Source organism: Exophiala viscosa (assembly GCF_022695815.1).
Source record: "Exophiala viscosa unplaced genomic scaffold EDD37scaffold_12, whole genome shotgun sequence".
Taxonomy (NCBI): Eukaryota; Fungi; Ascomycota; class Eurotiomycetes; order Chaetothyriales; family Herpotrichiellaceae; genus Exophiala; species Exophiala viscosa.
This window is the reverse complement of record NW_026944364.1, coordinates 157,397-170,504: the sequence shown is the minus strand read 5'-3', so window position 1 is coordinate 170,504 and position 13,108 is coordinate 157,397. Positions and strand designations below refer to the sequence as shown.

Genomic DNA, 13,108 nt, shown 5'->3' with positions numbered 1-13,108 from the left:
CTTCAGTGCTTTCGGAGGTAGTTGCTTCCTCTTTCTCTTCGCACACATTCGTCACCCTCACTTCAAGATGCTCCTTCGCTAACGGCAATGACTGCATACCATCATGTATCACTTTGCTGGAGACAGATTTACCGAAAGCTTGGAACTCATATGGTTCACCAGAGGTAAGTCCACCGGGCGACGTTGCTGCAGTGCTATGCCACAGAGGCATCCAGGTATTGGACGATTTTGCATGATGCTCCGTCACAAATTGTGGTTTGGGCAAGAGCAGAAGAGAACGATTGGCGAGCGCTGGTGAGAATGTTCGGCAAGAGCAGTTGAGAATGTTTCTCTTTCCTCTTCCACTGGCCCAAGAGCTCTTTCACAAGAGACATCTGATCCCTGCGTGATACAGAACCACAACAACACCGCTACATCATATCAGGCATCGCCATCATGTATCTGCACGAAAACGCTCTCTTGCTCGCCATGCTCGGCTCTCCATTCGTTAACGCTCTTCCACAGACCAAACAGCAAGCACCCTCCTATCCTATACAATGGAGTACTTGTAACGTCACCGAATCTCTCCGCAACAACCCTTCTCTCCAGTGCGGCACCATGCAAGTCCCCATGGACTGGAGCGATCCCCGAGGACAAAATATCACACTTGACGTCGCCCGACTCCGGACGAACAGTACCTCTCGTATAGGTAGTTTATTTTTCAATCCAGGCGGTCCCGGCGGATTTGCCCAACGCTTTTGCTACAGTCAAGCTCTAGGAGAGAGTGCATTCAGCGAAATGCTCATGGATCACTTCGACCTCATCTGCCCAGAACCCCGCGGTGTCGGCAAATCATCCAGCGTGCAATGTGACAGCAGCCTCTGGCAACAGCAACCCTCAAACATCATCAACGACGAAGCCACCTTCCAGGAAGTCCTGAACTTCAGCAAGAAGCTGGGCGAATCCTGCCTTAACATGACCGGACCTCTCCTCGGCTTGGTCGACACCACCAGCGCAGCCAGGGATCTCGATGCAATCCGCATCGGCTTAGGCGAGGCCAAAATGAACTGGCTCGGCTTCTCCTACGGCACTCAACTCGGCGCAGCTTACGCCGAGCTCTTTCCCCAAAATGTCCGCGCCATGGCCCTGGACGGCGTCGTCAACCACGCAGGAAGTGCTGTCGACTCGCTCCTCCTTGACAACTGGGGAGATGACAGACCATACGAAGTCACGCGCCTTCTCGCATGGTGCAATGCCAACTCGAGCTGTGCATTCCACAACGAGACATACGACGCCGCCCTCGCATGGGACGCCATGATCGCCGATGCGAACAAGAACCCCATCCCAGCACCAGGCTGCTTAGCCACCTCAAAGTCTTCATACGCAGGAACTTGCAAGCCAAAGATAACCGGCTACGAAATCTTGTTCAGCGTGGGAAACCATTTCGGACGCCCCGATTTATGGCCGTGGTACTCGCAGGTCATCAAGGAGGCCATCAATGGCAACGCAACACTTTTGTCAAGCTCCATCTCCAGCTCATCAGAGTCCTCAGACTTCGCCAATCTAGCAGTCGGCTGTCTCGACTGGCAAATGAACGTAAGTACTTTCGAGCAGCACACCACCCTCCAGCAGCTAGGCGAGGCAATGTATCCGGAAAGCTTTGGCAGTTCGATGATGTTCGATTTCGCCACGTTGTGCATGGCATGGCCATTCAACGTCACAAATCCCCAGCACTGGCTGGACTCGACACAAATGGCGAAAGCCCCAACGATCCTCCTCGTGCAGTCCACCAACGATCACAACACGCCGCTGCCCTGGGCGTACGGTCTCGCCGCGCAGATTCCCAAGGTCGCGCTCGTTGTGAGAGTGGGCGACGACCATACTAGCTACGGTGTCAGCGTAGAGATTCAGGCTATCATGGACGCTTATCTGGTCAATTTGACTGTTCCACCGCCGAATACCATTGTCGACCCGGCCGCGAATCGCAGTGCTTTGTCCCTTAACCAGCTGACAGATTGAAGGGCTGTGGACATGCAGAGAGGGGTCGGCGCGACTGAACACTGAACAAGAATGTGATGGCACGCGGAGGTTTCATTCTTCTGGTGGAACTTCTACTTGTACATATCCGTGTATTGCATTCTTACACGCATTGCTAGCGAACACCGTCTTCATTGCGGAATCTCTCTTTTCTTCTCACCTTAAATGTGGACGTCATGCTTTAGATACTGAACAAGAAAATGTAATTCCGGGTATCATCTCTAACTCAACAGACACATATCAACACACAAACAAAAAGCCCCCTATGCCCACTTCTATCCAAATACTCCCGAACCCAAACTGTATGGATGCCTAGCCATCAACTGCCTGGCTGTGACCATACCGATAAGTCCCACATAGCCCAAAGACCCAACCGGCCTCCCTGTTCGACTTGAACACCAACATGTACTTGGTATCCCTGCCCATAGTAACACCACCAGTATGACCGATCTCCTCAGCCGCCTTCCAGACACTGACTGCGATACTAGTCTGCATGATCCGTTCGAAACAGCTCTCGCCAAGCACGGCGTCTAAGAGAACAATATCGGGAGTCTTGTTCCTGACGATGAGGATGCGCTTTTCGCGACCATTGCCATGAATCCGATGCGGCGTATGACCTGAACTTGCGAGACGCGGTCCACGAGCTTGGCCTGGTTGGCCGATCGGTTCGCTATAGACTCGTCCTCGACTCTGAGTAGGTGTGGTCGGCGGTGTAGTACCATCTTCTGTGGCTGCGACAGGGGCTGGCAGGACGCTCATGCGTGCAGCGCCCATGTCCTCCCAGTGCTGTCCTTTTCTCTGGTACAATCGTATTTTCATGTTATTGATCATGCCGCCTCCATTTGCAGCGTCAGCGCTCGTGGAAGGAACATTCGGTCCATCTTTTCCTGGAACGAAGCCAAGTTGACTTGGCACTGGAGTGCTTGAGCCAGACCTAGGCCCCGTTCCACCACTGCTTGAGGAATAGAGACTTGCTCCTGTGCCGCCGCCCGGTTTGCGGAGCACTGAAGATCGATTGAGATTGAAAGCCGGCTTAGCACTGAATATCCTCAGGGCGGAAAAAGCATTGGCCATAGTCCCGGAACTTTCGACCGACATATCCATCTCCACAGAAGCTGGTATCGGTGCAGAGGAAGCACGGTAACTTGCTTTCTTGGGGCTCCCAAAGTTGAACCACGATGCTGATCGCCCGCCAGTCTTTTGTTCTTCCTGTTTGACGTTGAATGTTGCGGTCGGCTGACGAGCTCGAGCACGTTCCAACTCAATGTATGTGGGGTTGTTGCAACGGGCCCAATTGATCATGGTATACAAGGCCTTGCACTCTTCCACGTTTCGGGAACGGAACATGACGTGACTGGTTGTCTGGATTCTGGAGTTGGGAGTCGATGGGGAACGAATCTGGATGTCACAGGCAGCGCCTTGACGGAGTAAGACCAGTGGGGTCAATTCGAAGGCCACTAACGGTTGATCAGAAATGGATGAGTTTCGGGAGGTGTCTTCGGTCGGGAGCCGGCCGCCGGGTGACCCTTGAGGATTTGAATGAGCTGCGGACATTTCGAAAACCTCGACCAAACCTGGGGAGACGACAATAGAACATTCGTCCTGGTGTATGTCGTCCCACTTCCCTGTGTTGGACCACGCAGAAACTGTAGCAATGGCCTTCCGTCTTTTGTGCTCTGGCACTGTATTAGAAGACGGTACTCTCCGATAAGGTCCTTGTGAAGCCGAATCTGATGGCGCTAATGTTCTGGTTCCCGTCGACGGCATCGAGGACGGCGGATATGATTGCTTTGAGGGTCGGCGGTCACCAGCAGCTACCGCGACGAGAGGAGTGACTTTGTCCTCGCCCTCATTGTCAAAATCTTCAGAGGTATCTGACGAGGAATCGCTGAAACCGTCCGTGTCATAGTCTTCAGGGGTACCAGAACTAGTCGAAGGCGCATATTCGTGCTTCAGTGGTGATGATGTCCTCCTCCTCGAGGATCTCTCTGGTGTTGCGCCCAGATCTGGAGTTTTGTTTCGAGGGCGCAACGTGCGGGACCTGCTGTGCGGCGGAGTTTGGGGAGGCGATGCATTAGAAGCTATGGTGGGACTCGTCGGTAAAGTTTGTGGTGACTGAGGTGCTGCAGCTTGTGGCGGTTTTCCGTCTCTCGTGGACCTCGGGGTCCGCGTCTCTTTCTCGCGAGGTGATCTACCTTTTTCACTGAATGCTGCTGAGATCGATTGGACGTCACCCATGTCCGACGCTTTGTGTGGCGACGGCCGAATTCTGGCCACGGTGGGGAGATTCTGTGATGGGGTAGAGGAAAGTGCTCGGTGATATATCGGTCGTTGCGATTGCGAGTCCTTGGTGACTGAGGATGGTGGAATCGGCTCCGTACTCCAAGGACTATAAGCCTTGTACTGAGTCTCCGGAGTCGCCGTCAGGCTATGATCTTTTGGAGAGCTAGTCGGTGTCGAGAAGATAGGAATGCCCAAGCCTGGGGACTCAGTACCAGTTTTGATACGGTTTTGTTCGTTGTCGCGGCTCTCACGATTGCCAGGCAGAATTCCTTCTGGTGAACGTGCCGGGAAAAGCGGTTGTTGAGGAGGAGATCTTGGCGACAGAGGAGCTGATCTCCTCTGTGTCGGACCGGCCTTGTCCGTCACAAGTCTTAACGATGATGAAGCCGTGGTGGATGTTTGTCTGATCGATTGGTCTGAGAGAGTCGACCTGTCGGACGACTTGGTGGATGGAACTGGCCGTCTCTTGATCGTGACTGTGGACTGTGTCTGATAATGTGCCTCCGGCTTTGATGCTAGACCACCTCCCAGGTTCAGTTGTGACGGCACAGGCCTGTCGATCAAAGGCTTTGCGCTATCTAAACGGGGATTCACGTCGCTTCTCCTCAAAATCACAGAGGGCTCTCCAATAGGTATGTCAACATCTTGCCGCGCAGGTCCTTGGTCATTCCTCAACTGATCCTGCTTCTGACCTTGTGTACCTGAATCACCTTTATCAGGACGTGTTTCTCCCGCGCTTGGCAATTGGGGTGATTTGAGACTAGGGGTACGGTTGAGCCTGGGCGGTAATGGGTTTGAACCAAGCATGTTCATCCACTCAGTCGAGGCTTCTTTGTCCTCGGTCTTTAGCGCCAGCAGCTCCTGCCATCCCTGACCGAGCCCAGCGCGGCCGCGCACCATGATCACAAGATCAAACTCAGCCTCGCCGCGCCTTGCCGATATCGAGCTCAGTAGGACCGGTGGAAAGAGAAGCCATTTGCCGGTGTCATCGACTTCACAAATGAGTACATCACCACCCGGATCATTCCCTGGAGCGTTATCCCGGAAGATTAATTCTATACCACAGTCCATTCGCTGTCCGCTGGTATGGTACAAAGTGAGGTTGAAAAAGTCTCTGGCATTGACCCGACGGGACTTGTCGAGGACGACTCCAGCAGTTGGTGCCATTGTCCGAATGTCACGAGTCCTGCTAGTGTCAATATTCGCCGCTGCTTCGTCTTCTAGACGAGCCTGTTCCTCTCGGTGACGACGTTTCGCCACAGCTGTGAGTTCTGTGAAGGCATCCGCTGCTTTTGTGGCAAGTGGTCTGTCACAGTGGTCTCTTATCTGGTCGAATGACTTGCTCAGATTTTTGACTCTAACCAGAGGCCTCTTCAGCAAATAGGCGACATCAACCTTTCTGCCGTCGTTGTCGATCAGGTCACCCGCTTCGTCCTTCGCCATGCTTTGCGGAGCTGGACTGGCATCGTCAAGTGGTGCAAGGTTGACAATGACGTCCTGAAAACCGAGTCTCCAAGCTTGGAAGTACTCCTTGTAGGCTTTCTGCGCTGTCTGCGCCCAATTGAGAAGGCTATCCACCTGTTGGAGGGGGATACGGGCATGCAAACTCTTCAGTCTTTCCAAGGCAATCCCCATTTCAATGATTGGCTTGGTGACGCTGACATCGTCTTGGACACTAGAGGCGGAGGTGAACAGACCTGCTGCAGCAGCTGAATCCGTCTTTGAGAGAACACTCTGGAGCAGGACCGGTATAACACCATCAACCAAGGTTCTCAGCTCCTGCCCATATTTCTCTTCGTCTGCCACCAAGGCCGCAAGCACTTCTCGTGCACCGTTCGAGTCCTGAGCCACTCGCGTACTCCTTGGGCGTCGACGAGACCGACGGCTCCTGTGAGCCCTTGGCTGAGATATGATAGACATCAGCTCCTCATGCGTTGTGAGTCTGCGCTGGAGGCCACCGCTGCCACTAGAGGTTTCGTGGGGAGGAAGTTGTGTTTCTTCAAAGGGAATGGTAGGCGCTGACTTCGGGTCAGTTGGCGGACGCTCTTGTCTTGGAAACTGCTCCCCTAATTGAAGCGTCGAAAATTCTGTGACGGGTATTTCTGGCGACGGAGAGTGGCCAACGGCGGATGTCCCTCGTTTGCTAGGAGATTCCCTCCCGCGGCGCACTCTGGCTCCGCTCCTGCGGAGTGGCGTCGATGGGTCATCATGATCCTGGGCATCTTTGCTCCTCTCACGCCGGTGACTAGGCGTAGACCGCTGGTCACCAAGTGTCGGTGTTAGCGGTATGCTTTCATTGTAAGACGTTTGGCGCGATTGGGTCTCGTCGCGCCGGTCAATTGACTCCCATATCTGGTTGGAATCTGCAAGAGGAGATTTATCAAGCGACGGTCTCTGTCTCTCTTGCCTTCGAGGATCCTTTCTCAAAGATTTCGGAGCTTCGGCTGGTGGAAGCTCGGCTGAAGTGCATTGATCCACGAACGGATCAGGCTGCTCGTCGAGCCATGCTTCTATGCTGGGGATCCTGTTGTGCACAGGTGGTACCGGTTGTGGTTTTAAAAACATATCTCTGGTCTTGCCGAATAGCCCGCCCATCTTTGACCTTTCGGCTTCTGCAGTCGCGGCTGACTCTCTCCCAAGCGTTTCGACATACTTGCTTTGTGGTCGAGTACGTCCTGTCGGCTCATCATCTTCCACATAGTTCTCAACATACCTGTCAGATTCATCGGAAAGCACCGAGTCCATTGTCGGATGTTTGCCATTCGCAAGGCTGTTGACATCAGGACTAAGTGGACGATCCTCTACACCAGTAGGACGTCCATCAGCGGGCCCAGGTTTGATCCTGATGCCATTGTCGAGTGGTGATTTCGGTCCATCCATGGCATTTTCATGTTGCCGACGCGATCGCCGACGCTCTTTTGGGGGTTCACCAGTCGTGGTGTATGAAAGGTCATAATGAGCAGACTCTGGCCGTGGTCTCGAAGCCGACTTGGTATCTCTCTGATTCTTAGCCCCCGATTTGGCTTTCCAGTGACTGTCGCTGATGATTCTCTTCCTGGGAGCACTTTTGCTTCTTTCCGTTTGTACAACCTCTTCAACCCTGTCTTTGGTCCGTCCGCCTGTGCGTAAGTCGTTCTCATCGCCATACTCGGACTTTGGCCTCGACACAATCGAGGCAACGTCAGATCTAGGTATAGAGCGGACGCTTAACGCATCTGGGTCGACAGCATTTGCTGCACTTTGTGCTTGCCATTGCTGGATTCGGTCTTGTACGGAGCAGGCACCTGAACCGTGATTGTTTACCGGCCGGTTGGAGGCTACATCGTGCCTTTGTAGAGGAGAAAGAGGTTCGTTGCGCTGATTCTTGATGGTTTTGCGAGAGGACTGCAGGGGTGTTTCTGCTCGCATTTGGATTAATCCAGCTTGTTTATGCAACCTTTGGCTATAAACTTGTTTCCTTCAATCGTTCCTTGTCTCGGGTATCCTGTGGTTTCGGGTGGTCTTGTCTTCGCATGGTGATGCTTAAAGCATGAGAATCTGTTAAGAATTGTGGTTGGCAATACGGACATCCGAAGATATCAAGTGCCCAGAACAAGGATTTCGAGACATCAATTCAAGGCACCGGGATGTCATGCAAGGGTGGAATTCGCCTGATGGCGGTACAGCGCAGTGCATGGATTGCTATGCGCGGGATGCGTCAATGCGGGCGTTCGCTTACAATGTGGGCGGGAAATCGTGGTTTGGCCCGGCAACGTGTCAACACTTAAACGTCACTTTGGAACTTTGTCTTTAGGTCCAGGACTTGGCTATCCGATATCCTGCCAGACGAGATTGGCGATCTTGGAAGCTCATTTCACCTACTACCTAGTACACTATACAAGGCCTTCAAGATCACTGGGAGATGAATGTCACTTAGGACTTCTTGGACGACACTTGTCACAGAAACCACGTTATTTTATTTTCGGCACGTTTCATATAGCTTGCATACTATTGCTGCGCGAAACACGCGCCTTGTACAGCCATGCACTCGCGGAACACGCTCACAGCCCTTCTCGCGACGTGACACCAGCTGCAGTACTGTCTCTGGTTCTGTGTACCCTTTAAGCACGTTTGATGTGTCCGTTTGCTTTGGGTTTGGGGGCCGCTCCATTTCCTTGCAGTGAGACTGACAGTCGATCCAATGCCTTGAACGCCTTCGCCGTAGTCGAGAAGCTGTCTTTTAGGAGGACTATCACTCGTCAGCGTTGATCTTGCAGTCTCCAGAATACACTCACTTCCGGGTATGACGATCCAGATGAAGTTCATGAAGAAGAAATAGAACCAAAAGTAGTATGCCTCCGGCCGACAATATGTCAAGCTCTTGTGATAGTGATCAAACATGCTTGTAGCATAGTACAAGACATCCCCATAGATCTGGCCCAACGATACGACCGCTTGCAGAGGGTATCTTAGAGGATGCATAGTGATGATATAGTAGATCATTAGGAAGGAGAGGGGACCCCAAAGAACCTGTCGGCATATTAGTATAGTGTAGGTGAAGCAACTTTAGATCCATGCTCGTACTGCTGTAACGGTCTCCATGCAAAGGACGAAAGGATCGGACGTCAAGTATCTCGAATCGGACATGGCATATTCCTTCCACAGCTGCCCAAATAGATCCTGGGCACCACCCATGCGCGTATGATTGTAGGAAAAGTAGCCTTCGAAGAAGAGGTGTATTGTTCCACCTTTTTGGTCAGTCTTGTCCTCCAGCAGAATGGGCAATATTGTTCTTACTCAAGCAGAACCACAAGACTGCTAGCTTATCCTTCTTCTGCAATTGAGGTGCCACTTTCGACGTGAGGAACCATGTCGCTGCAAGTATACCCGCACAGCCAGTTGCAAAGATTCCAAGGAGTCGTCCGACCGTCATGTCATTGGCGATGAAGTTTGCGATTTCGACTCCGACAGGATAGAAGGGATGGACGGCTTCCAGATCGGCCACCGTTTCTGGCAGAGAGGGGGTAGCTTTCTTGAGGAAGTCGAACATTGTGGGCGGCGAGTGTTGAAATGTTGGGGTTTGCGGCAGGAGATGTAGGAGAAGCTGAATAGCTTGCTGTGTACCTTCAGGGCAAGAATGAGGGCGTTTGAAGGAGTGGACGCACGGATCTCAAGTACATGAACAATGAATGTGATAAGAGCTAGATTTCTAGAATGAGTGAAGATTTCCAGTCTAAGTGGTGCAAGAAGTTGGTCTAGCAGCAATGCTGAACTGGAATTCCTTGGTTCACATGGTACCACTCGGCATCCCGTTTGTGGAAGCCTGTCGCTCCAAGTTGCCGCCTAACTGGTACCCGCCATTTCCAAGTTACCTAGTACCTTACCACTCTTCTTACCTAACCTTAGGCACGTGCCAGATCACCTCGGCATCCTTGCCATGTCTAAAGTGCCCAGGCCTTCAGTGTGGTTTGGCGTCACTCGTTGGGAAGTCAAAATCGATCTTCACTCAGGTTTGGCTTCTTTTTTGTCCGTTTTAAGTACTCTGTTTGCTTGTTCCCTCAAACACTAAGGGGCTTTTTTCTTCCGTGGCTGTTTGTGATGCTTCCACGCCCCTTGGCTGAGGCTTCATATCTGCTATGGAAGAAGATTGCACAGGACACGGCTTGGACAAAGAGCGGGATAGGAATGCTTTACACAATGGCATGTTTGTCGACACATGCAGCCATCATCTTCCTGGAGGGACAGCACCTCTCTAACCACTCATGGGAACGTCGGAAGACAGGGATATTTGACTTTCTCGGATAGACGAATCTCGGGGAAACCCTGTGTTCCTGCTGAAGCTCCAACTGCTTCGAGTTGTCCGAGCCCCGGATGAGTCGGACAGTCGAGTACGTACAGTCAAGGACATACTGTTCCTGAGCTTCTTGGAGTATGCGCGAAATGAGCGATAGCCTGAGCTTATGGAAGATTCGTCGGATATCGAAACAGTGGCACTCAATGAAGCTGCATCGGCAAAGTCTTGGGACATGAAAGAAGCACCCCGCACCGTGTCTTCTTGGGGTTGTTCACGTCTCAACGTAGAATCTGCTCCCGAGTTTTTTCTTGCATTTATTTTATCGTAGTTCAAATCCAAGGTCTTCGCAACCGTCAGGAACGGCCCGGTTGGCCAAACTGATTGCGGCTGGTCAGGTGGTTCACATCCGACCGTATAATCTGAGATCGTGTCTCTCAACGATAAATTGCTTGTATCGTAGTTCAAGTTCAGCGTCTTTGCGACCGTCAGGAACAGCGCGGGTGGCAGAAACGACTGGAGTGGCGCATGATTCAGATGTTTCGGAGCTGTCATCAAACTCAGATATACATCGAAGACCGCGTTCTTGCCTTGCCCCGACAGTAAATGCCCATGAATCTCATCCGCGGCCAGGATCAGAAACTCGCTAGCTTTTATTTTGCGCGCTCGCTGTAGAAATGAGGCATGTTTGGTCTTGAAATCCGGCCGGTGTGTCCACCTAAATAGCAGAAATGGGATTGTAAGCATTGGGAAATCATTCCAACAGCATGGGAAACCTGCATGGTTCGGTGTAGTCGCCGGCCGTGTTGATTCTCTTGCAGATCGAAGGGACGGCAGGTATTCGGTGAGAACCATGTTTGACACGACCTGTCCATGCTCAGCAACAGCGTCTTCGTCTGTTCTTAGCCATCCTTTCAGGAGCGGGTTGAGATCGTTTTTGCGAGCTCGAATGAAACCTGACACTTTTGAGATTCCTGCTAGCATTGAAGCCTTTGCTACATCGCAGCCACGGATGTGGCCGACGAAGCTATTCTGCGAGAAAAAGGGCAAGAAATAGTCCGGCATGTCGTGTGCCAGCTCAATATATACGGCCAATCGAGGTTGGCTCATGATCGTCGCCGTGGCAACCCAGTATGCGGCCTCTTCAACGTCCTCCCAAGACTCATTTTTGGTGTCGAACGAATTTTTGTGATATCTTTCCAAAAAATTCCAGGTCCTGGTATGCTCTAGCAGCCATGGGTCATGATACAGCGACAGATCCTCGCGGACTCGTTCCACGAGCGTACGAGCAAGATCGAGTTGAAGTGGTGTCCGCGCCGAGCGGGCACACCCAATCGCTGAGAGCACGAAATGAGGGTTGGGTGCCTGCTCATCCTTTCTTGTTTTGAGGAGCCGGCAGTAAATGATGAAATATACGTCAAACGCCTGCCGGAAGTCTCGCAGAGCATCGAGTATATAGGCGACATGATTCAATGTGGTAATATCACAAGCATTGAACCAATGCCACAGGCCTTCAGACCTCTGCAAGGTCCGTCCATCTACAATGATGTCTTTGGAATAATGCTTGAGCTTCTTCAGAACGTGATAGTAATGTGTCCAAAGCCCAGTCTTGTCCAATGGATGCACCATCTTGTGCGTGGTTGAAACCCGTCTTTCGGCAGATCCGTGCACATCAGTGGACTTCTGGTAAGGGAGGATGCTTGTCATGTCGCCGTCCATTAAATTTACGCTTGACTGTGATTGACCTTGATAGTCAAGCATGGGACTATCGTCACCTAATGGAGATGAGTCTGTCCTACATTCAATGGTCGACGACGCCACGAGGTCTGCCTGAGGTGTCTCCATAATGGAGAAAACAGAGTCGTTCTCGGAGGTATTGATGGTTGACGATGAATGAGACACGCTTCGAACATCAGGTGCAATCAATGCCTCAACATTGGTGGTCGAAATTAGCTCGGTTGGAAGGGAGATCAGATTGCGGTTGATTGCTCCCTGCGCAGACTCAACAATTGCATCACGCTCTGGTGTCTGCATTCTGTTTTCGAGGCTTCGCTTGCCTCGGGTGTCCTGGAGAGGCTCGCATGAAGGAGTTTCCGCATGGGAGGTTTGCAGCGCTATCGCAATACCACCTTCGAGCACCTGCGTACTGGAACAAAGCACGTTATCTGCCCAGTCATCGCCTTGTGTCAAGTACAGCGCAGAATACTGTTTCGTGCGAGACATGAATTCTTGTCCTCTAGCGGCGCGTCCACTTTGGTGTTGAATGAGTCCCAAGTCGTCACGAAGCTTATCCACCATGGCTGTGGAGATTGTTCGCCCGTGTAGCACTTCCCGGGAAACTTGTTCCATCATGGCAACTCTATTTTCGCCTGCTCGGTGAAGTCGTAGCACTATTTTCTTGGCTCTCTCAATCTCATCGTCTGTCATCCTTTTGCAGTAGCGTGAGGATGATCCATTTCCCGGGACGAACTTGAAATCAGGCTGACCGGGCAGTGTGCCCTGGTGTTGCGTCCTTCCAGCAGCATTCATGGTAAGTTTGTGTACGTAACGTCAACGCAGCTTAAAAGAGAGCAAAGGAAGGGAAGCTAAATTTGACAGTCACAGAATTCGCATACACGATCAATGATCCGGAGTACATTCGTCGACACAAGATATGAGGGAAGACGTATTGCTCAGGCTGCGTAGTCGATAGACCCCACAGTCTGGATTGCCGAAAACAGAATAGCTCCTGACGAGCACGCCAGCGAATCGAGGGTTGTTGAACCTGCTTACCAGAAGTCCAGAACGTCGAAGCTGAGATTGCGTCCACGCCAATTGTTCAGACCAGGAACACCAATTGGATCGTACCCATCGTCGGAAACGTTGGCCACTGTGCAAGGATCGATTCATATTCATATCCTGGCGAAATTCAGTTGCCTCCCATCACTATGGGAAGACAGGTGAAAGAGGACTCTGAGTTGAGGCATAAGCTTGTCATGCCGCTGCAGCCATATTCATGTTTGGTGAAGTCGCATAGCAACGGGCAATCTCGCAAAAACA

General features: G+C 51.9%; 4 protein-coding genes across 4 annotated transcripts; 1 reads left to right on the top strand and 3 right to left on the bottom strand.

Annotated features, from left to right (window-relative positions):
* The first annotated feature begins 54 nt into the window (after positions 1–54).
* Positions 55–2,157, top strand: EDD37DRAFT_640293 (Alpha/Beta hydrolase protein). Its single transcript, XM_062817228.1, has one exon. It carries the CDS (start codon positions 436–438, stop codon positions 1,996–1,998), a length of 1,563 nt encoding a protein of 520 aa, XP_062666393.1. The 5' UTR covers positions 55–435; the 3' UTR covers positions 1,999–2,157.
* EDD37DRAFT_640291 (uncharacterized protein) lies at positions 2,158–7,976 on the bottom strand. Its single transcript, XM_062817227.1, has one exon. It carries the CDS (start codon positions 7,705–7,707, stop codon positions 2,329–2,331), a length of 5,379 nt encoding a protein of 1,792 aa, XP_062666392.1. The 5' UTR covers positions 7,708–7,976; the 3' UTR covers positions 2,158–2,328.
* A 119-nt stretch (positions 7,977–8,095) lies between these two features.
* On the bottom strand, positions 8,096–9,558 carry EDD37DRAFT_640290 (cholestenol delta-isomerase). The gene is made up of 4 exons (XM_062817226.1): positions 9,076–9,558; positions 8,863–9,026; positions 8,574–8,808; positions 8,096–8,527 (listed from the first exon to the last, which is right to left on the bottom strand). The coding sequence occupies exons 1-4, from the start codon at positions 9,326–9,328 to the stop codon at positions 8,400–8,402; spliced, it is 780 nt and encodes a 259-aa protein (XP_062666391.1). The 5' UTR covers positions 9,329–9,558; the 3' UTR covers positions 8,096–8,399.
* A 472-nt stretch (positions 9,559–10,030) lies between these two features.
* Positions 10,031–12,598, bottom strand: EDD37DRAFT_653567 (uncharacterized protein; the record flags this gene model as incomplete). The annotated part of the gene is made up of 1 exon (XM_062818591.1): positions 10,031–12,598. One exon carries the CDS (start codon positions 12,596–12,598, stop codon positions 10,031–10,033), a length of 2,568 nt encoding a protein of 855 aa, XP_062666390.1.
* Positions 12,599–13,108: the final 510 nt, after the last annotated feature.

What these genes read in the sequence shown, in the direction of transcription:
- EDD37DRAFT_640290 (XM_062817226.1), bottom strand. Translation starts at nt 9,328, where the DNA reads ATGTTCGACTTCCTCAAGAAAGCTACCCCCTCTCTGCCAGAAACGGTG. An exon ending in AGTCTTGTGGTTCTGCTTGA is followed by an intron (nt 9,027 to 9,075) that starts GTAAGAACAATA and finishes CTGACCAAAAAG; the next exon opens with GTGGAACAATACACCTCTTC. An exon ending in GCATGGAGACCGTTACAGCA is followed by an intron (nt 8,809 to 8,862) that starts GTACGAGCATGG and finishes ATATGCCGACAG; the next exon opens with GTTCTTTGGGGTCCCCTCTC.
- EDD37DRAFT_640293 (XM_062817228.1), top strand. Translation starts at nt 436, where the DNA reads ATGTATCTGCACGAAAACGCTCTCTTGCTCGCCATGCTCGGCTCTCCA.
- EDD37DRAFT_640291 (XM_062817227.1), bottom strand. Translation starts at nt 7,707, where the DNA reads ATGCGAGCAGAAACACCCCTGCAGTCCTCTCGCAAAACCATCAAGAAT.